The sequence below is a fragment of the Rhipicephalus microplus genome, chromosome 6, assembly GCF_043290135.1.
Source record: "Rhipicephalus microplus isolate Deutch F79 chromosome 6, USDA_Rmic, whole genome shotgun sequence".
Lineage (NCBI taxonomy): Eukaryota > Metazoa > Arthropoda > Arachnida > Ixodida > Ixodidae > Rhipicephalus > Rhipicephalus microplus.
The window spans coordinates 176,953,560-176,974,512 of NC_134705.1; the positions used below are offsets into that span (position 1 = coordinate 176,953,560).

The following is a 20,953-nucleotide window of genomic DNA, read 5'->3' on the forward strand; positions in this document are numbered from 1 at the left end:
CTGGCATCATTCCAAGAGTTATACTGGTCGGTTTAGTACGTTGCATTTGGTTCATTACTTTTGTTAGCAGTACCACACATTTCTGAAATCAAATTCAGTTGTTAGTAGTGCACGTCTTGTCCTCTTTAGTCCCCATGTTTTCAGCACTATGGCTTCATTAAATGAACCTAACATTATGCTTTAGTGCTACAGCCTATGATGGTATAACCTGTCAAGTTTGCAAACCATCTTATACTGTAGTAGTGTCACACGGCACATTTGGTAAGATTTTCAACGTAGTACGGGAAGTGCACTTGTGCGGAAAATTTGAAAGTCCTAGGTTGTTAAGTTTCGTCACCTCTGGCAGCGCGAATGAAACAGGCGCTAGCAATGTGGACATTTCACCCAGCATGACAAAGGAAAAAAGCACTAGCAGTATTTGTGAAATAGTGGCGTGGATGACATGTTCTTTTGTCGCACAGCTCAGTAGCTTGGCAAAAACAACAAAAGCCCTTGTACATGGGCTTTCAAATGACAGATTTGATCTAGTTGGTAGTGTCTCATTGTAGAGAAAGTTGGGCAGTATCCTTCTCATGTGTTTGTGTCTCCACACTTAATTTTCGTACTATGATGATGATGGAACTTTTCAAAGGCACTCCTAATATGAGCTAATACCTATGCTAATTATCAATGTGAAAATTCTTATCTTCTTTCTGATTTAATTCACATAAAAAAGGTTCATTTAATTAAATTGTACATTAGCCTGATGCTCACAGATCTGGGAAATCGAGCGAGTATATGCTCTTTTCACTTATTATGTATTTTGGGGTGGAAGTGTAAATACAGGTCATCGACATTCATGCTATTTTATGTTCATTACTAAAGGGCTGCATGGAGGATGTTTCACATATTGTACACTTGACTTACAGAAAGGCAAAGCAATACTGTTCAGTAGTGCAGAGCATAACAAAACAGTAAGTTTGAAGTACTGTCTGGCAAGACAAACAAGCTTAGTCTGGTATGATCAAGAATGTGGGTGCAGTCCCTACCTGTAGGGGTCGCATTTTGATTGAACAGGAATGTAAAAACACTTGTAGCGGCGAGAGAAGAGGAGACGTATGATGACGTCGAAGGCGGCCGATGGGGCCGTGCCGATCTCGCCACTTTATTGCAGGCCTGAAGCGGAGCCACGTCGGCTACCAGCGTCCAAACCGCCAGGCCAGAAGCTCGTTCTCCTTCTCGCGCAGCTCGAGCTCGCGCCAGCTGCGCGAGAGACGCGGCGCGGTGATGGAAAAAATGATGATGATGATGATGGTACTACAGGACTCCCCCCCTAGCGCTTAGCGCGATTTGAACGCATATGAAAAAAAGAAAGAGGGCGACAAATGCTATGTACATGAACTGCAGTCCATAAAGTGTTCCTTTGGCAAGTCCAGTTTGTCAACGTGTAAGGGCCATCAGTAGGCAGTGTGTCTCTGGTGGGCGACTCTGGGAGTTGCGCAGAGGACGAAGGAGGAAGTGCCGGGTCACTGTGGTAGCCGACAAGCGGGTCTCACGGTGACCTGGTCGGACAGGCCGAGAGTGGACCGTGTGTCGCGAGGTCATGACAGGATGGTGGGTGACAATGTTGGCGCTGGGTGCAGAGGACACTATACTACCGCCTGTCGAGATTAGAGGTCCCGACAGGGCCCCATGATGGTGGTGGTGGTGGTGGTGATGGTGGTCATGCGCCAGTATCTGCGGCTGGGTGAACGTCGGTATCTGCACCAGGGATTGGTGCTGGTCTGTCTGGAACGCACCCAGTGTGGGCTGGGCCAGCATGGTCTGCGTGGGCAGCATGGCCTGCAGCTGTTGCAGCGTCAGTGGCTGTCCCGGGACTATGGCAAACGAGGGGGGTGACATCATGCGTGGCGGTGCCAGAAAGATGTTGGGCCTTGGCCCCTGGTTCTGTGGGATGACAAGCGTTGGGGTGCCAGGCGGTCCTGGATGTTCCCCATGGGGCCTGGGCCCCGTCTGAGGTCCCAGGGTCAGGCCCGTAGCATGGGGTGGCTGCAGAGCCAGCTGGACCCTCTGTATCTGTCCCAGAGAGCTCTGGGTCTGCCCCGATGCGCCTTGTATCAGAATCGGGCTGTGGCCCAGGCCCGGAATGTACTGGTTCAGCAGGAAAGTGCCCTGCGCAGGTCCAACCGGAAACATGCCCGGCTGCGCTGCCGCGGGGTTCCCGGTGAGCAGCGGACTCCCCGTGTTGAGCCCCATCGCGGCTCCGCGCTGCACCGTGGTCGCAGGCTGCGGCGCCAATACAGGCGTGGGCCGCGGTGTGGCCTTGTGCTGGGCCGCCCGGGGAGACTGGGACCGGGTGGTCGCCGCTGCCGAAGGCGTGGTCATGTTCGCGCTGCCGCTCGACAGCTTGGGCAGGATCTGTGGCTGTTTCGGCTGGATGACCCGGGGGGCACCAGAGGTGCGAGGACTGGGGCTGGCCGAAACCACCTGTGCGACGCCGGGTCTCGTCGCAGGTGCCTGCTGCGGCGCCACGGGCAGAGGGGCGACGGTGGCAGTTGCTGTGGTGGTTGCCGGTGTCAACGCCGACGATGAGGGCAGGCTCTGGCTCCGCGCAGGCACGGCGCTGGGGCCCGTCGTAGACCACGAAACAGAGACAGGGGCGGGGAGCGGGGACGCCGAGTGTGGTCTGCTGCTGGCCGGGTAGGTGCGAGTGGAATGTGTCGAGGCACCCGGCAGGCCATTGCTGGCACCAGTGGCAGGTGGCGGAGCGGCAGGGGGCACCGTCGAGGAGCTGACCAGCAGCTGCGGCGAGGAGGAGGCCGAGACGTCTGAGCTGGTGGTCGCGGAAACGGCGAGGGCCACGGTGTCGCGTGCCGTCGCTTTCCTCTCGGAGGGAAGGTCAGTCGCAGTGGGGAAGTCTTCTACCTCGCGGTCGTGATCAGGTGCAGGAGTGGATGTTTCTGCGACCGGATCAGGTGTAGAAGTAGTCGAAGCTGGGGTACCGAGGTAGCGGTCAATGGAGGGCTGCGGACCGGTTCGTACCTTGCTCTGCGACGCCGGGGAAACCTGCCTGGTGCGGGTAAACGGAAGCGGACGGTATGTGTTGCCGCTGCGGGCGAGCACCGCAGTGCAGAGGGCATCGTAAGGCTGCGGGCTGGTGCTTGAAGTGGCAGCGAGATGGCGCAACTCTACCGGTAGGGCATCGAGAAGAATGGCGTGCATCAGCAGCTGGTCCGTGACGCCATTCACCGCAAGAACGGCGTCGAGTTGCATAAACCATACCTTTGGGTAGGTCGATTGGAACGGCGGCACTGGCGGGCAGAGTTGCGGGAACATGGCAGCAACCCGTTCGGCGAAGGGCGTGTTCTCCGGGTCACCAATGTAGCGGCGAGAGAAGAGGAGACGTGAGATGACGTCGAAGGCGGCCGATGGGGCCGTGCCGATCTCTCCACTTTATTGCAGGCCTGAAGCGGAGCCACGTCGGCTACCAGCGTCCAAACCGCCAGGCCAGAAGCTCGTTCTCCTTCTCGCGCAGCTCGAGCTCGCGCCAGCTGCGCGAGAGACGCGGCGCGGTGATGGAAAAAATGATGATGATGATGATGGTACTACACACTAATGGGCATAGATGTAGTTTCAAGTGCAATAGTCTCCATTGGTCCCAAATCAGCCTGGTGTTACCCACTTCAACGCAGCTCATAGTCATGTCCTAGTTTTGGCATGCAAAGTTCCTGAATTTGATAAATAAGATTTAGAAGTGATATGTATATAGGAATTAAACAAAGAATCAAGACACGTGTTTCATTCCTTGATTACCATTGGGGGAGAAAGATAACTATATTAGAAACGTTGCACTTCAGTAGTGGCGCACTGTTGTAATGGATGGTCGGCCGCTGCCTAAAGTGTTGATTCAGTGAAGGACGTAGCAGCCGGAGACATCAAGTTTAGCTTCTGCGGAAATAATGAGAGACGGTAAAGCAGAATGATAGTGATGGTATTTAAAATAAATCAAGCTTGTTTGTAAGCAGTGCGTTGAAACCTTGTTGCAAGGCAAGTAACCCCACAAATGTAAAATGTAGGACATTGTAGTGGGTGACAATTTTAACGCGATAGCGTTAGAGAGCTAGTGTCGCAGAAATTCCACCGTTGGCGTCGGCACCGTTGGTTGTGGGCGAGAAATCGAGAAAGAAAAAATTCAAATAAAGAATAAAATTTTCGTTACCATTGAGGATCGAACCAGGGCTGTTCGCGTGGCAAGCACGTGTCTTACCACAAAGCCATGATGTTACTTGCAGCTGCTTTGAAAAAAAACACTACATAAATAGTATGTAATGGAAGGAGTCTTCTTAATGCATTTTGTTCGACAGGTGTCACGTCGAAAACGAGCTCATTCGGCGATTTGTAGGCGTATTTGGGAGGCCATAAAACTACGCCAAAAAAGGCCGGGATAGTGCAGCCATCGCTGCTAAAAACACACAGCAACTTTCAAACAGCTCTAGAAATGGACAACTATGTCCATCTATTGGAAGACATATCATGCCTCTCCAGAGGTGTTGATCAAGCAAATAGCAAACGCTAGATACTGTGCCGCCATCTGTGAGGCATTGCGAGAATCTTTATGGCCTCCGAAATAGCGAGCGTGCGGTGTGTATCTTGGAGGCCATGAGACTCTTGCTTTAGATCAAAACTCTGTGTGTACCATTAGCTCGTGCACGCTGGTACAATCTAATGTGTGTGTGCGTATGTGTGTGTAACAAAACATATTAATAAGTACGCACTTGCGGTTGATGGACGCACTAGGGGAGGGGCCAGATTTTTCTATCGCGTTCAACTCTTAGAGACGAAGCTTAAGTGTCCCCCAATTTTTTGTTTCTTATGTATGATTTGAAAGAAATAGACATTGAATATGAAGTCTCGTCAAGAAGCTTTTCATGAAATGGTCTTTAGCTGCTGAGCATTTGAAAAAAAAAAAAGAAAAAAAAGAAGTATTTGGGCAGTATTTCTGCCGCACAACTAGTGTAATGGTCGTCTACCTTATGCACTTTTTTTTATTATCACCATGGTCGTGGCACTTCCCAGTCACTAACGGCTTGTGCGCTGTTGGCATGACGTAGCATGCTCAATAGGAAGGTGGGGCGAGCCGGGTTTTTAAGAAAGGAAACGTGAGGAAGCCAGGTGACAGTTACAGCTGTGTGGCATAAATACTCTATTTCTTCTTAGAGCATCGTATTTAGTGTCTAGTGCCTGCCATTCCAAGTTCCATGGTTATGGAATAAGGACAGCCTGCCAAAATGTGCATAGAGACAATGGTCGGTGCGTCTTCTCACGGTGAACAGTGGTGGCAGCGAATGCTACACAGTGATGTGCTGGCGGAACAACTCAGGGCTGTCCAGAGGGCCCGTGCGGCGGCAGAGGGGCTTGGCCTCTCTGTCCCGATGTGGGAGCAGCCAGCATCAGTCCTGGACTGATCCTCAGGACCTTAATAATGTTCCTCATACCACATCATACCAAGAGGCACACTTCTTGCACTGCCTGTTGTAAAGTCCCACTCGCGCCTTTTTTTTTTATTCTTTGAGTGTAATAACATTCAACATTGTCATGTAATCCTAATGTACCCGTTAACTTAGATTGACATTTGAATGGTTTTGGAGTGAGTGATCCAGAACCTGCTGTGTCTCGTTTCTTTGACATCTACACTTTGTTTAAACGTGTGCTCATCGTCTCCAGTTTGCGCAGTGGGGTTTTTTTTTTGGCATGCCTCCAGTTACGTTTGAGTAGTGCTGTCAAACGTCTGCAGTGTTACAGGTACCTTGTAAACGTGATGATTTTTTTTCACTTTCTGCGTGTTGCCGTATGTTATGCCCTGATGTAACCGTGCTTATTATCTAGTGACCTCCTTAGCATTCCCTGATGAAACCCAGTCTTGGTGTGCTTTCATTTCTCAGGTCTTGTTAATCCGTGTTGACGTCTTGTTGAATCCTTGGTCAAATAGTTTTTTTTCCCTCTTTTCGTTCTTGAGAGTAGTTGTTTTTAACATTAGAAAGGTTGCTGATACTGTAAGGTCTAGTCAAGGGGTCTAGTATGTAACATAAAAAAGGGTCTAAATGATCCATCATTTACGGCAAGAAACATAGGCAACTTTGAAAACTTAACTGTTTTCAAATATTGCAAAGACTTTGCTTCGGCAATAACGGTTATGACAGACATGTTGGCACTGCACTCGGTTCGTCAAGGAGCTGTTCGTTTTCCAACGACTGCATGGCTACATCTATACAGGTGTGTGCTGGTTTTGTACAACACGCGGAAGAACCGGCAGCAGCATATCTTGAATGCATCCAAGAAAACCATCACGTGCCTGGCCTTCTCCTGGGATGGCAAGTACCTGGCCACTGGAGAGGTAAGGGGCCTTGACCTTGTGAGCGTTTTTGCCGTAAATGTACGGTGACAGTTTTCGGTCTCGCAGTGCCTTCGCGGTACGGGTATGTTTCTGACCCTCCGTTTAAATTTTGTGCCGAAACGACCATGCAGACTTACTGAGAGGGGCTGACTTACAACAAGCATGGGGAATGATTGTGGTATCTTTTCGCGAAGACGAACAGAACTGATTTCTAGCGTCTGCACATTGCGCGGTCTGCAGCAACGCCGATGGCCGATGAGCAGTGTCCTTTCGTAGTTTCGGTTTGTCCACGTGATTGCAACGGAGGTGCACAAAGCTTGATTTTTATCTTTATCAGTTCTCCCTTGCAAGAGAGGTTCAAGTTGATTTTGCATCTTTATTGGCACTTCTCTTAACTTGTTTATCGTCAACACTAACGAGTTTTTTTCTTCGCCTTGATTGTTAAGTTTACTCTGCTCAGGCAGACAAGACGTGTGTTTGCCTACATAACTCATTGCTCCAAGATAATGGAGACTTGTGTTCTGTGTGCAGACGGTAATAAAGCGCTGCACGTATACCCCTGTTTCAGTGGATATCACACTCTGAACTACAAGTGGTCGTTTTGCAGTCCTGAGCAATGCTTACACCAAGAAACTGTTCGTTTTTTTTTTTTTCACAAATTTTTACCAACCTTACACACGTTTTGTATATTCATTAACTGCAATAAATGATGTGACCATCTGCAAAAGTTTATCTGAAAAAAAATTTGACACTCGGAGGGTTAAGCTGGCTCGCTCGTTCTTTTGACGGCTGACCATTGTCCTTGCAGTGTGGGCATCAGCCGCACGTACGCATCTGGGATGTCGCCGAGAAGACCCAGGTCGCCGAGTTTCCGGGTCACAAGTTCGGCGTCACCTGCGTGGTATGTCATGCCAAGTTATCCCAGCATTGTCGATATGGCTCAAAAAGAATCGTGCATCTATTTTTGCCTAAAAGGAAAGCATACAAGTGTCTGTGTCTTTAGTCACAAGGCTAGTAGGTGGCATACGGCAAAGTAGGCTCACTAATTTATTGACATGGCAGAAAAGCTCACCAATATATGTCACATAGACATAAATGTTGAACAAACTGAAAAATGTCATGGGTGTATTAATGAAGGAACCAACTATGCAAGGGTTGAATGGGGAAACTCCTGTTTGCTGTAATGTCTAGAAACGGGCAAGGAAGACGGCCAGGGAATGTGTTAGTGTTTGCCGAAATGATCTCCATATCTAGGCATAGTTCACATTTTTGTTTGAAATCTTGTCTCCTGTGCAGGCATTCTCACCTAATCTCAAATATGTGGTGTCGGTGGGCACCCAGCATGACATGGTTGTCAACGTGTGGGACTGGCGCAGCAACACCAAGCTGGCCTCCAACAAAGTGTCGGCCAAGGTAAGGGGGGGTGGGGTGGCGGTTCACATCGCTATACATGCCTAGACAGAGCCTCTCTTTCCAAATACCTGTTGCAGTAGTGTAGCAGCTGTGGAGTTGCACTCGCATGCATAAGGGCTCAATTTTTAGCCAATGTGGCTACTGCTGTGGGGGCCAAACACAATGGTGCACCTATAGGTGCATGTCAAAGTGCCCGAAGCAGGCAGAATTAATACGGAGTCCTAGATATCGAGGCTGAAAAGTGAAACAAGCAAAAGTTGCAAAACTCCCTGCATTGCCGCTCGAGGGAGTTATTTTTCTGGCTGCGAGGTTCTCTTGTAATGGCATTGGGCTTCATATTTTGTGCTTGTGATAATATAGCCCTAGCTGTATACTAACAGCTGAGGTTATAGTGTCAATGACTGGGCTGCCGCCCTGTTTATTCTCTCCCCTGATCCTTTTCTCTTGTCCACCTAATTAAACAAAACATCAAGTAATAGTGTTCAATACTTTTTAAGCCTCCACCACAGCATACCTTATAATATTTGATATCTTGCTTTCGGTGTGTAAAACTTAAGAGCACGAAAACAATATTTTCTTCTCCCTCTGCAGGTCAAGGCGGTGTCCTTCTCCTCTGGTGGGCACTACTTTGTCACCGTGGGCAACCGCCACGTCAAGTTCTGGTACCTGGAATACTCCCGGGGAACTAAGGTAATTTACATTTGATCTGCGGGCTGTTTTTATCGTGCCGTTCTGCTGTTGGAAAACTGTGGCCGTCCTTGTAACGCACCGGTTGAAAGCTCCTGCGCGTGCCAGGAGATGTTCTGTGCCAGCAGTTTCTTAACCCTACATTCCTCGCAGTACAAGCCCGAGCCTGTGCCACTCATGGGTCGATCGGCCATTCTCGGGGACCAACGCAACAACTACTTTTGTGGTGTTGCGTGTGGCCGGGGCGACTGCCAGGGAAGCACCTTTGCCATAACCCGGTCGGGCCTGCTGTGCGAGTTCAATAGCCGCCGCCTGCTCGACAAATGGGTGGAACTCAGGGTGAGCGCTCCCTTACTTTAGCTTGCTGTCAACTAGTGACACACATTGGAACGTGCTACTATCGATGAGGATTCGAACACAAACAGTGCGTGGAGTGTATGCCTGAAGCATCATTGTCAAGATACAACAGTGTGCCTTAGAAGCGTGGTGGTTGGGGCTTTACTAATCTTGGGCTTACTCCTCGTTGCATTGCTCATTTTTTTTTTGTCGCATGGTTTTTCTGTCTGCCATATATGATATCGCGTTCTGCACGATAAACTAAGTTGGAAGTTAGCGCTCATCTTCTTGTCCTTTTGTCGTTGTTCTGAGCTCGCGCTATGCCATTTACCACACATCACTACAAGCAAGCACGCATTTTTTGTTTTCCTGCTGGATATCAGGCTGCTTGAACTGCCATCATATTTTGCTCCTGTTAGATCGCTATGGCTAAAAAATAGAAGCAATGCTATTGCAGTGGAGCAGGTGTTCGGGCATCCATCCAGCAAGTGAAACCCAATATGTATGACCTACTCTGGTAAAGACTGGCCGACTGCATGCTATGCACTCTCGGTTGTACTTTGTGCACACGCTCCTCAGTTCAAATCTCAATTTTTGGTATAGTATACACGACAACTTTCAGCTAGCAATCAATTCGTAAATGATGTTCGAAATGGTATTGTTGCCATTGTAAGTAGCAGTGAAGTAGGCAATGAGAATTGGGCTAGAGGAACTGTGAGCTGTCATTGTGTACGAAATTTTGTTGTTGCTTTTTTTTTCGTGCTCCCACTATGCAGAGTACCTGTGCAAACTGTATCACCGTGGGTCGGGACTGCCTATTCGTGGGTTGTGCGGACGGTGTAGTGCGCTGCTTCAGTCCGTCGACGCTACACTTCCTGGCAACGTTGCCACGGCCACACCCGCTGGGTCTGGACCTGGCCCTCGCGACGGGTGTTGGTGGTGCACCCCCCGTAGTAGTGGGCGGAGCTTCAACACCACCCCGTCACCCCCACACAGTCGCTGTGTGCTTCGACGAGGTGCACCGGCGACTGACATGTGTCTACAACGACCACAGTCTGTTCGTTTGGGATGTTGGCGACTTGAAGCGCATCGGGAAGTGTCACTCGTACCTTTTCCACAGTGCTTGCATCTGGGGCATTGAGGTCAGTGGATGAAATTGTTCACGGGAAGATTACTCAATGCTGTTTGTTGGCTTTCAGTTGAAGTTTTTAAATATCCAATGTTCTAGTTTCTATTCTGATGGTGTCGGGCATGGAAGTTTGCAGCTTGGAGCAATGTGTGAATTCTGAATGCTGCACAGTAGAGATGGGATTACAGTCAAGCTTTACTTTATATCGTTGGAGGCTTGTTTTGTAACGACTTTTTATTGCTCTGTCAATTTAAACCTGCATGAGGGTCACCAAAGGGCACTCGAAGAGCTCTATTTTAGAATGTTAACGTCTGATAACTGAACAAGGAGGATTTGACGACCTCAGAGTTTCATGCAGTAGTCTGTATCTTGTGGACCACTCTTCATAGGTTTCGCTGTCCAGTTGCAGTTTGTTGCTTAATGTGTAAATGTTTGGTTGCTCAGATACCCGTAACATGTCACCTAAAATATTTGTTAATAGATTGGAAAAGCTAAGGCTGGGGCTTGTTGGTTACACGTAGCTTTACGTCTGTTTCCGTACCTCCTTTTGCGTTTTTAATGCGTATCAGTATCATGTTCCATTCTATAGTCAATGATATGTTACCTCATTCTAACTTGCTTTTGAGTTCTATTACGTTGTCTTGGCTTAGCATGGTGGTACTTGATTTTGTGTGTTGCATAGGCTTTTCGAGAGTCACTGGTGAAAATTTGATTGATGATGCTGCACAGAACTACCCGGCCAATGGAGATCTGCTGCCGGCAGGCACATTTCTTACCTGTTCGAGTGACGACACGATCCGAGTGTGGAATCTGGAACGAGGGACAGCTGGTAGTCGCAACATCTACTGTCCCGTAAGTACCGTCGTTACCTCGTACCTCTTAGATGACGTTCCTCAAATTTATGTGCCTTCATCCAGGAGCTTCTCAGTATCCTGTACATGGACCCGAACCTGACCTTCATTTGTGATGCCGATGTCCAAGGTAAGAGTGTAGCAGTCCAAGGAGCAGTTCGAACGACCTTTTTACAGGATTCGAACAGCGAGCTTTTTTTTTTCTTTACCTTGGCTACTTACTGCATGCCTTTGATGGACGGCTTTGGGATGAAACCAGGATGTGAGCAGTTACATTATGCAGGTGGCAGCAGTGACAAGGTGGACACAACGTATGACGGCAAGAACGGTGTGCGCTGCCTCTGCATCAGTCCAAACGGGAAGCAGCTAGCCTCGGGTGACCGAACGGGCAACATTCGGTACGTTGGGTGTGTTTTTCTGTGTGAACATTAACATTTAGCTCCCACACGGTATTATGGATAGTAAGGTGACAGTTTAGTCGGTCCTGTTGTGCTGTTTATATACCGTTGCTAAGGAAAATTCACCGGTCTCTGCATCGCAGCAGGTGCTGTTAGGCTTGCCTAATGTTCCTACATTTTTCCCTTTAGATCTAAGTGCTGACAACTGCCACCATGTTCCTCATAACTCAGAAAACTTACAAAGCCGCCTACATCTAACTGCATTAGCCATGTGGCTTTCATCTGACTATATGCGAACTCTACACGCCTTTCTCGTCCCACTAGATTACCATCATTAGTGACTGGCGACACACTTCACTAGATGCTGGAAATGCGTTAGGAAGGACATGCCTACTGTAAATGAGTGTTAACCAATGTGATTCGTCAGCGGCACCTCAATGGTTGTCTTGTTGGCACTTAACAAGGAAGAAGAAAGAAATCTAGGGACTTTAGTCTCGCTTAGGCAGTAGTCGCTTAGGCAGTAGTCGCTTAGGAAGTAGTCAACTCAATATGATGGAGCTTTGTGTACCCCAGGCACTCTGACAACATGAGATTTGGCATATTAGGGGCTTTTAGCTTGTACGCATACTTCTTTACGTTACCATGTTATCGTATACCTCATATAATCTGCGCATGTGCATGGCTTTACGGAATGTAAACCTTTACGTAACGTAAACTACCCACTGGATAGGCTTTAAGCTTTACGTTTTCCCCCTTATCTCTCAAATCCACCTTTGTTTATAGGAATTCTCGGTATGCACCCTGCATAGACTCGAGCCATCTAGTTAAAATAAGCCAAAGTGCGAGCGCCAATAGTGATTACAATGTTTCAGCCGGATTACCAAAGCTAGAATTGCCTAGAACATAGACTCTGTAGTTGTGCGAGCCCCCAACAAAGTAGATCGCTGTCGCCATCTAGCGGGGCCATAGTGAACCAGGTAATCACAAAACTGTTATTGCAGAAACATCATGCATTGTATGTCTGGTGCAAAAACCGCGCGGCGGGGTTATTACAAATGAGTTACCTTTTTATTAATTTTCACCTCAAAAACATTACGCGTAAGTCAACGTGTTCATGACTGTGGTTGCACGAAATGTCTCAAGATGTTGACACTATCGTTGCAGTAACCTGGTATTTTTCACTTTTTTGCGCATACGAGGATACTATACAAGATAAAAAGACGTCTTGTGGTTTTGCCGCAATGGTGATTCAATTCTATGTAAGTTAAATGGAGTTAGCATCACGATCTATTGTTTGCAAAAATGTAAAGGTACACGCATTTACATACGTGTGTGAGCATTAACGTATGAGGATCTAAAACAGTAAACACAAAGACAGTAAACACAAATCGGTATCCGGTAACACGTTAACGTAAGGAAGTGTACGTACAAGCTAAAAGTCTCTATTAACTTCAGGTCCGAAAGTATGATGAATTGTCGGTGAATGTGTCAAATTTACACAACTTAATTTCAAAGTACTCGATATTCTATCGCAAGATAGAGAAGGTGGTAATATGTTTATTTGTTAAAAAAAAAGGAAAATATACAACCACTTTGTTTGTGGCACGAAGTCGCAAGGAAATTAATACGGATTTGTCGGAAAGAAAAGCTTCTTAGTTGCCGAAAAATTCATCCTGGTCCGGGGATCGAACCCGGAACCAACACCTTTCCGAGGCGGTCGCTCCACCAATTGAGCTAACCATGAAGCTAGCAAATGGATGAAGCTAGCAAATGGCAGCGCAAGAGTGAATTCGTGCCAAAAGTGGGTGGTTGTCTCGCAGGGTGAATTTGTGCCACAAACTCTTAAATCTTCTGCCACCTAGCTGGTCTCTGCAGAACTCATTTGCATTACATATTTATTTATGCTTTTTTAGTAATTAATATCAATCAAAATATAATTTAATACCTATTTATTCTAAAGGCGTTCATGTTCTATTTTTGTATAAAAATAATCAACTCTCAGGCTTGAAACGCATGGGCGATTGGTTATGACATATATGCATTCCGAGCAAACAGAAAGAGAGAGAGAAAGGGAGAGAAAAGATGTGGCAGTCAAAGCGGGGCACGCTGGACAGCTCGTCGAGCACAGCAGTGTCTTCAGCAGAGTCATACACTGCAGCTACGCTTAAACCTCAATATAACAAACCCAGATATAAATAAATACCGGTTATAAGAAAGTAAATGAAAAATAGTCTTGCAATAGCTATAGTGTTGGTAACAATCCTTTATAATGAATTTTCGTATATAAGAAACTTATTTTAGAGAAAGATTCAACTTTGTTATAGTGAGGTTTCAGTGTATACACAGTACAGTGTAGTTAGATGAGCGACTCGGGAAGCGTGCACGTAAGTGCACACCCCATTTCAAACCGATTGAAGTGGTGCACAGTGCATGACAAACCTCTAGATTTGATAAGTACTGTTGTACACATCGCCACTGAATGGGTTGTATCTTCTTCTGGTGAAAGTTATGATGCTCTGTCTGAAAATTCATTTAGCTCATAGAACATAATTTCAGGGAATTCAACATTATATCCCAAGAAAGAAAATGAGATAATACGGTGCTTCATGTGAGTTTCAGTAATAAATTGTAATGAGCTTGCAATTAGGTATCTTAATGTATTCCACAATCAATCAAGTTTGATTCTTGCATGAAAATAATTACTGTATGTTTAGCTCAAAATGGATGCCCTTATTGTTTTTGACTGTACTATTCGTTTCAAGCTAAGAAAAAAAATTATATTTTTGACGTTGAGAGCGGCACGTCATACCACTGTCGAACATGCCGGTGTCTTCAGAAAAGTGATCCTCTGCTGCGATACGCAGTTTAAAAAAGTTAAATGAGTGTTTGTTGTCCACTCAGGAAGCCTTTACAATGTGCGCACTGTTTCACAAGCCATTTGAAGAAACACACCGTGTATGACATGCCTCTGAAGTTGGTGCGTACAACACACCGACGTTGAAAGGGATGTCTTTGCATTCGCATGTCTGTTGGCTTAGCAGCACATTTGTGTGGCATAAATCGGCGCACCCACTAATGTGTGTACTGTTAGCTAGAAATTCATTGCTCAGGTTCAAACCCATAACTACTGCTACTTAGCAGCATGGTGCCAGCTACACCGTGAATGTAGTAGACTCACAATGATTTAAACTCTGATAATTCATACTTTTCGTTAACTAAAAAAAAATCGAATTTTTTGATTGGCCCTCTATTCTTTCAATGTATTTAAAAGCCTCTTAATTCAAACTACATCATTTGGTTGATTCATACTTTTTTTCAGGTCCATACCAGAAAATATCTGTTTCTTCCCCACTACTATTTAAAAATTTGTATTGGTATGCTTATATCATCCTAACAGTCTAAAAATGAAAAATAAGCACCTAAGGCCTTCAAGGAAAAAAGGCTTTGCAAGTAGTAAACAACTTTATTATTTGAACAACTTTATTACCGAACAAATGTTTGAAACAAAACAAAGTACAAGCATGGTGCTTTGTTTCAAACATTTTGAAACGAAGCACCATGCGTGTGCTTCTCAACTGATGTAGAGAGCTTTGTGCTGAAGGCACATACCTATAGCAATAAAACAGTTGGCGATTCACGATTTCTCTGAAAGGTCTGATCAGCAGTAAATGGCCAATAAATTGTGGACTTTACACCTCTGCTTTCTGTTTACTGCGTGCAATTAGGGCTTAAAAACACCTAAAATTTTTAAATGTGATGAAATCAATGCCTGATCTTAATGTGTGGTGCCACCTGACCCAGAGTCATCTATCTGAGAACTTCTGACAATTCAAACTTCTTGATAATTCAAACAAAATTCAGAAACCCCTTCGTGTTTGAATTAACAAGAGTCGACGTACGTCATAGTTTTGATAGAAGTGTATTCTGTCATCAACTCTCGATTGGGCTGTTGCCATGGATACGAACTTGGTTTTGTATTTTATTGTAACAGGCAGCCTAAAAAAAGGTGCATAATATAATTGTGGGGACGGGCTACTGTTTGTGGGTACGTGAATAGACATATTAGGCCTTACATATGTTCAACTCGAACACCAGGCCACTGCCGACGACACATTCCAAACTCGTTTGGTAAGCGCGTGTCAATACATGGTACAATCCCTTCAATATTTGCAGAATGATAGCCTATACGTTCCCAATTTGCTTTGTATGCTCAGGACGGTAGAAAAGACATTCTTGGTAGATTTTTAATGCACCCATGACAATAGCCAATGCATTCCATATGTGCAGGCCGCCAATACGTTATACTTTTCCAATATGTGAAATATGCACGTAATGATGGATGATAAATATTTAATACGTTAAATATTCACAGGCCGATAGCTGAAATCTATCTGATACAATATACGCTGGATAAGAGGAGGTACATTTGTGATACGTCAGATATGCGTATATGCATTCCCAATTTGCGAGATATGACTGTACATTTCTGATATGTTAAGTATGTGCAGGAAAATAAACGGCACATTTCCTACATCTCCCACATGTGCCGTACAATGCACAATTTCTTCAGTATTGTCAGGGCAACAGATGACGTGTTGTTTATACATCCACCACGCGCAGCATTCACCAGCTGCAGAGGACAGGTGCCCAGGAGGTCTGCAAGATCGAGGCGCACGACTCGGAAGTGCTCTGCCTCGAGTACTCGGGGCCTGCGGAAGAGAGTGGCAGGCTGCTGGCCTCGGGCAGCCGCGACCGCTTTGTGCATCTCTTCGACGTGGAACAGGAGTATGCCTTCCAGCAGACCCTGGATGACCACTCTTCCTCCATCACAGCCGTGCGATTCGTGCGGGACTCTCCGCCGGGCACACTGCAGATGATCTCCTGCGGTGCCGACAAGTCGATAGTGTTCCGTAAGGCGCAACAGGTACGTGCGTCTCATGGGTGCCCTTTGGTTTGGGTGGCCAAAACTTGGGAACCTGATATTCTTTGAATAGTCTGAATATTTTTCATTGACAACCATTGATTAAAATTGCCAACTATGCATGGTCAAGTATAAAATTCAAGCGAAACTGCAATAAATTTTACTTCAGCGACCGTGTAAACATGAAAAACACAGTCACTTCAATGCGGAGTGCACCAGTTCTCTCGGAAAGTAGAGTTCTTGTCTAAACCACTGTCGTTTGTGATTACTGATTAGTCGTTAGAAAGTAATGGAACTGTTTATTGGCTTCTAGTGCTCTATTTGTATTTTTAACAAGCAAATATTTGTAACATGTGCTGTAAGTGCATAATATTAGTACTAACATTGTCTATATACAGAATGTGAGGGCCCTTTTGTACATTTTACATTTGACTGTGGATGTTATTTATTCAGTATTTGATTCGTGCGTGACACTGCTTGATCAATTCACGTTCGGTTTGGTCTTGGAATGTCGTGTTGACACTAGTCTTGTTATAAAATGTTCTAGGTGATTGACCATACAAAAGCGGAATCTGAGTAAACGAAACAACTTGAATGGGATTACTGCTTAACCTGAGCAACAACCTTTTAGTTCGTAGGTTTTGCAATAGGTGAATGTAAAAAAAAAAGTCGTTAATCATTACCAAAATTCTTTTTACTATCCACGAACGAGATCACGGAATATCTCAACAATTTTTCCCCTAAGAAGAACAATTTGAAATATATTCTAGCTTCACCTGCTTTCTATCAAAAAATGCCATATTTAATAAACAGTACACCCAGTAACATTCAAGGTTGCTGGATCAGTCTCAGCTGTTTTTTACAGTATTTTCGCCCCACGTATTTTCGTCCCACGTCCCACGCTGCTTCGCTCAGTTAACGAAACTCCTGTTAACCAGAACAGATCTTTCCAGTCTCTTGAGGCTCTGCTCAAAGAGATTGTACCGTAGTGCATCTGAAAAGTGTCCTCCCTAATTGCCCTACTAATGCAGGGACAAGGCCCGCCGGTGTTTTCGCGGAAACACCATGTGGTGGGCAAAAGCACGCTTTACGACATGGAGGTGGATAGTTCGCAAGAGCACGTACTGGCCGCCTGCCAGGACAGGCAGGTTCGAGTCTACGCGCTGGCCTCGGGAAAGAACACGCGCTGCTTCCGTGGTAGTCCAGCCGAGGAGGGCACGCTGATCAAGGTACATTGCTGCTTCTTTCGTGCAGTCGATGTTTGGAACAGAGAAAATTAGGGTCTTCTGTTACTGAAGTGACTTGGAAGGCCTAAGCATAAGGCTGGGTTTTGAGAGTGTGCCGTGCTATCTATCAGCTGTGCTGTCATTCTGCGAAGTATTGCATGAATCGCAGCACTTGTGGGGTCCCGAAATGAGCCACCCTCTCGGAACACACGGACACAGCAGAGGTGGTTGAACCTAACGATACAATACATTTGTTGAACTAATTTTTTATCGACGATATCGTCAGATGCATTATATACTTAACTAGTGACATGCTAAACATAGCTTTATACAACATTCCTTTTAAAATGCTTCTTTTTTTTTCTGTTGTTTATATTTAATTCTCCTGCTTTTTATATGTAATATTGATCGTTTTTTCTGTTTCTCTGTTTTATTTATGTTGTATGATCCTGCAATTATAGACAAACCAGTTAATGAGAATTTTCATTCTTGGGCATTAAAAGTAAATAGTGAAAGAGAGAGTAAAACTTGTTTCATGTTGAATGTTGGTTAAGTCACCGTGTTGGCGCACATTTCCTGGTACCAGTGCTTACTGGTAAGGCCATGTTAAACAACGGTTCTCGCGGCAGGTGGCTTTGGATCCGACAGGCACATACCTGGCGACTAGCTGCACGGACAAAACATTGGCACTGTACGAGTACAGCACGGGCGAGTGCCTGGCCTCCATGCTGGGCCACTCGGAGCTGGTGACCGGGCTGAGGTTCAGTCACGACGGCCGGCACCTCATCTCGGTGTCGGGTGACAGGTGCGTCTGCTTGTCGTCTCCGCTTTGTCTCTGGCTCGAGGCGGCTAGACCTGACGAGGTGGCCACTGCCTATTTCTTCGCAGTTGCATCTTCGTCTGGCGGCTGCCCCCAGAAGTGAGCCAGGTGATTTCTAGCAACCAGGCCGGTGTACCCTTGCCCACCACTTGGCAGGATGCAAGGTACGTGCCAAAGGAAAAAATTTCCACTCTCGGACTCGGGGCATAGCTTGCATTCGTGTGGCCCCGGTCATGCCTGTACTGCTTTACTATAGTAACAATTAATTGCCACTCTGCATTTAAAAAGTGTCGTTCTTGATGCACATTTCACGCTTTTCTCTGTTGAGCTAGTAGGCCTTCATATGCAAATTCTTTTAACAAAAGTACAGTGAACACGGGAACATTGTTAGTTCTTACAAAGAAATGCAGCAAAGCAACACTTCCCTGGCAGTGTAAGGCACACGGCTTGAGCAACGTTCTGCATTGCCTGTCAACCTACTCTACATAAATATGCTCTACTCTGAAGTTAAAAACATAAGTGTTTTAAGGGTGTGCAGGTATTTGAAACCGTTGGAATAGGAATTTAAATTGTTGTATTTGATTGATGTCGTTAATTGAAACTGTCACTAGCCCTATCTGTGAATTTGACTGTGATTTTGGATTTTCAAATCAATTGTGCATGGCCAGATGTATAAATTGGTGCCATTCAGGGACAACTTCTATCTTAACAGCTGTAATAAAATAAGGTTCTAAAAGTTGCGTGTGGAATCGTGCTTAGCACTCGGAGAGCCAGACTTTTTCTGTGAAGCAGTGTACAGTGCACAGGGATCGGAATACGATAATTCAGGGCTAAGCACATACTTTAATTTCCATGTGCAGTTGACGTCATATTGGACTGGTTTCAACCGAAACACTTTTATCGGAGCTAAAATTACCCTGACAGCCAGATTCGTTGTAACACTGGGGTTATTTTGAACAATTGGGAATACCAGTAGTCATACTAAAGTCCTTGATGTTGTGTTTAAATCTGCCGGCACTGTATGCTCTCACTTCCCCCCAGAGCTCCAGTTAGACTATATATTAGGTCACTGTATTTCGTTTGTGTTTTAGTGAACAGTGATTCATAATATGCTTGACACAGCGGCAAAAAAAGCTGGTAATGACTGCAGGAAAGGAACAATACATCTGAGCACCTCCCGCTCTTTCTCGTGCAGCGCTGCCCTGGAGGCCGAGCGAGACCCGTGAGTGCAGACCGCCGCTGTAGCGCGTAACTTGTGGGCACGGCTGCTCTTCGGACGCTAACTTCCTGGCACTTCCCGCTCGGTTGTTGGCTTCCCGGAGACGAGTGCCGCATTCCGCATGATGTCATAAACCGTTGGCGCCGTGTCTGGTGTCGATTATACGATCTTGCGAAGCAGAGACGCCTGCCTTGCATGCTCGATCCACAGTGTGCATAGTAATGTTCACTAACAGTAACTCATTTTGCGCTTCTTGTAGCGTTTCTGCGCATCTCTCGTGTCTTGCTACTGGCAGCCTCACGAACACTCGGCTTGACAAGTTTCCTTTCTTTTTTTATCGATACTGGAATTGGACGATGCAATTTCTGTGGGGAATTACAGCAACTTGGAAACACACATCTTTTTTTAATATGTCCGCTCACAAAGAGTAGTAAGCTTACTGCAAGGGAAAAATCTGTAAAACACCCTATAAATTATGCAATATCATTCTTAGCATTGCAATTGAGCGAGAGATGTAATTGTGGCTTTATAAAACTTTATTGTAAGTGCGTTCCGGTCACCAATAGTTTGAGGCAAAGCAGAAATTTCTACACACCTGCATTCACGTAGTTACTGTGCTTAACAGGTAATCGTTAATGCAGAATTTTGAGGAACATAATCCAGCCAAAATTTTGCCTCTCGTTTGTTTGGACACGACACTTAGCATTGCACAGACTCCAGTGAGCCCAAACGGCAGTTCGGTGAAGCAAAAGGGAGAGGCAAGTGAGTTGGTACTGGTACATTACGGCGTAGGCGTGAGTAAGCGCTTGTGGTGTACACTTTCTTGTCCTTGTATTTTACATAATACATTCAAACCGTAATGGTAGTTTCGGGTTTTAGTCCATGTTCAATGCAATGAAGTCACACGTTCAGCACTATACTTGGTAATTGATAAATTTCATCATGCCAAGGTTTGTATTTTTCAGCTGTACAACTTACCTGAGGGCTTTTGGTAACAGCACTGGCTGGTAGCAATATAGTCGGTAAACATTTGTAAAAAACAAAACAAAATTAACTTCTGCTAGAAGGTTTTGAAGTGTAGAGAAGAGGCTGCGTGTGATGAACAGGTCATTGGTACAGTCTTGACGTAGTACCAGTGGCTGCTGTAAAATGGCACTAGGTAGGCTGTTGGCAAAAGCCATTGCGAATATAGGTAACAGTGCTGTATACAAATAGAGGCTTGAGTGAAAAAAAATATAGAAAGAGATACCTTATACTATTAAACTTGCTTATAACGAACCTCTATATAACGAATTCCTCAAAGTGCTTTTATACTCGTCGTTACTTCATCAAAGCACATGTACTTGCAAACTCTATGTAACAAAGAAACAGCCGGAGACATCCTTCATATAATAAATTTTTGCCATGGCCAATCTAGGAATTTCGCCCTGGATTTTGTCATTTTGGCATGAGCATGCATCAGGTTGCTTAGCCTTTTGCAATAGACCTACGCATACACTGTTTGCAAACAACTTTTTTGTTGCACTTCACTCATCTTCGACGGATGATGGCGCCATCTTATGCAAGCTGCCCTCGCACCG

The 20,953-nt window shown here is 45.7% G+C and overlaps 1 protein-coding gene across 4 annotated transcripts in view; it reads left to right on the forward strand.

Moving 5' to 3' along the window:
• LOC142765684 (mitogen-activated protein kinase-binding protein 1-like) overlaps positions 1 to 20,953 on the forward strand; it is a 42,611-nt gene that overhangs the window by 2,372 nt on the left and 19,286 nt on the right. For 3 of the 4 annotated variants that reach the window (XM_075867122.1, XM_075867123.1, XM_075867125.1), the window contains exons 4-17: positions 6,253 to 6,373; positions 7,182 to 7,274; positions 7,670 to 7,786; positions 8,378 to 8,476; positions 8,627 to 8,812; positions 9,586 to 9,951; positions 10,668 to 10,790; positions 10,856 to 10,919; positions 11,073 to 11,187; positions 15,808 to 16,111; positions 17,140 to 17,337; positions 17,964 to 18,139; positions 18,223 to 18,318; positions 19,350 to 19,376. In XM_075867122.1, coding sequence (XP_075723237.1) covers positions 6,253 to 6,373; positions 7,182 to 7,274; positions 7,670 to 7,786; positions 8,378 to 8,476; positions 8,627 to 8,812; positions 9,586 to 9,951; positions 10,668 to 10,790; positions 10,856 to 10,919; positions 11,073 to 11,187; positions 15,808 to 16,111; positions 17,140 to 17,337; positions 17,964 to 18,139; positions 18,223 to 18,318; positions 19,350 to 19,376 — 2,085 coding nt within the window. The remainder of the gene's footprint in view (positions 1 to 6,252; positions 6,374 to 7,181; positions 7,275 to 7,669; positions 7,787 to 8,377; positions 8,477 to 8,626; positions 8,813 to 9,585; positions 9,952 to 10,667; positions 10,791 to 10,855; positions 10,920 to 11,072; positions 11,188 to 15,807; positions 16,112 to 17,139; positions 17,338 to 17,963; positions 18,140 to 18,222; positions 18,319 to 19,349; positions 19,377 to 20,953) is intronic. The other variant, XM_075867124.1, reaches the window with a different exon arrangement.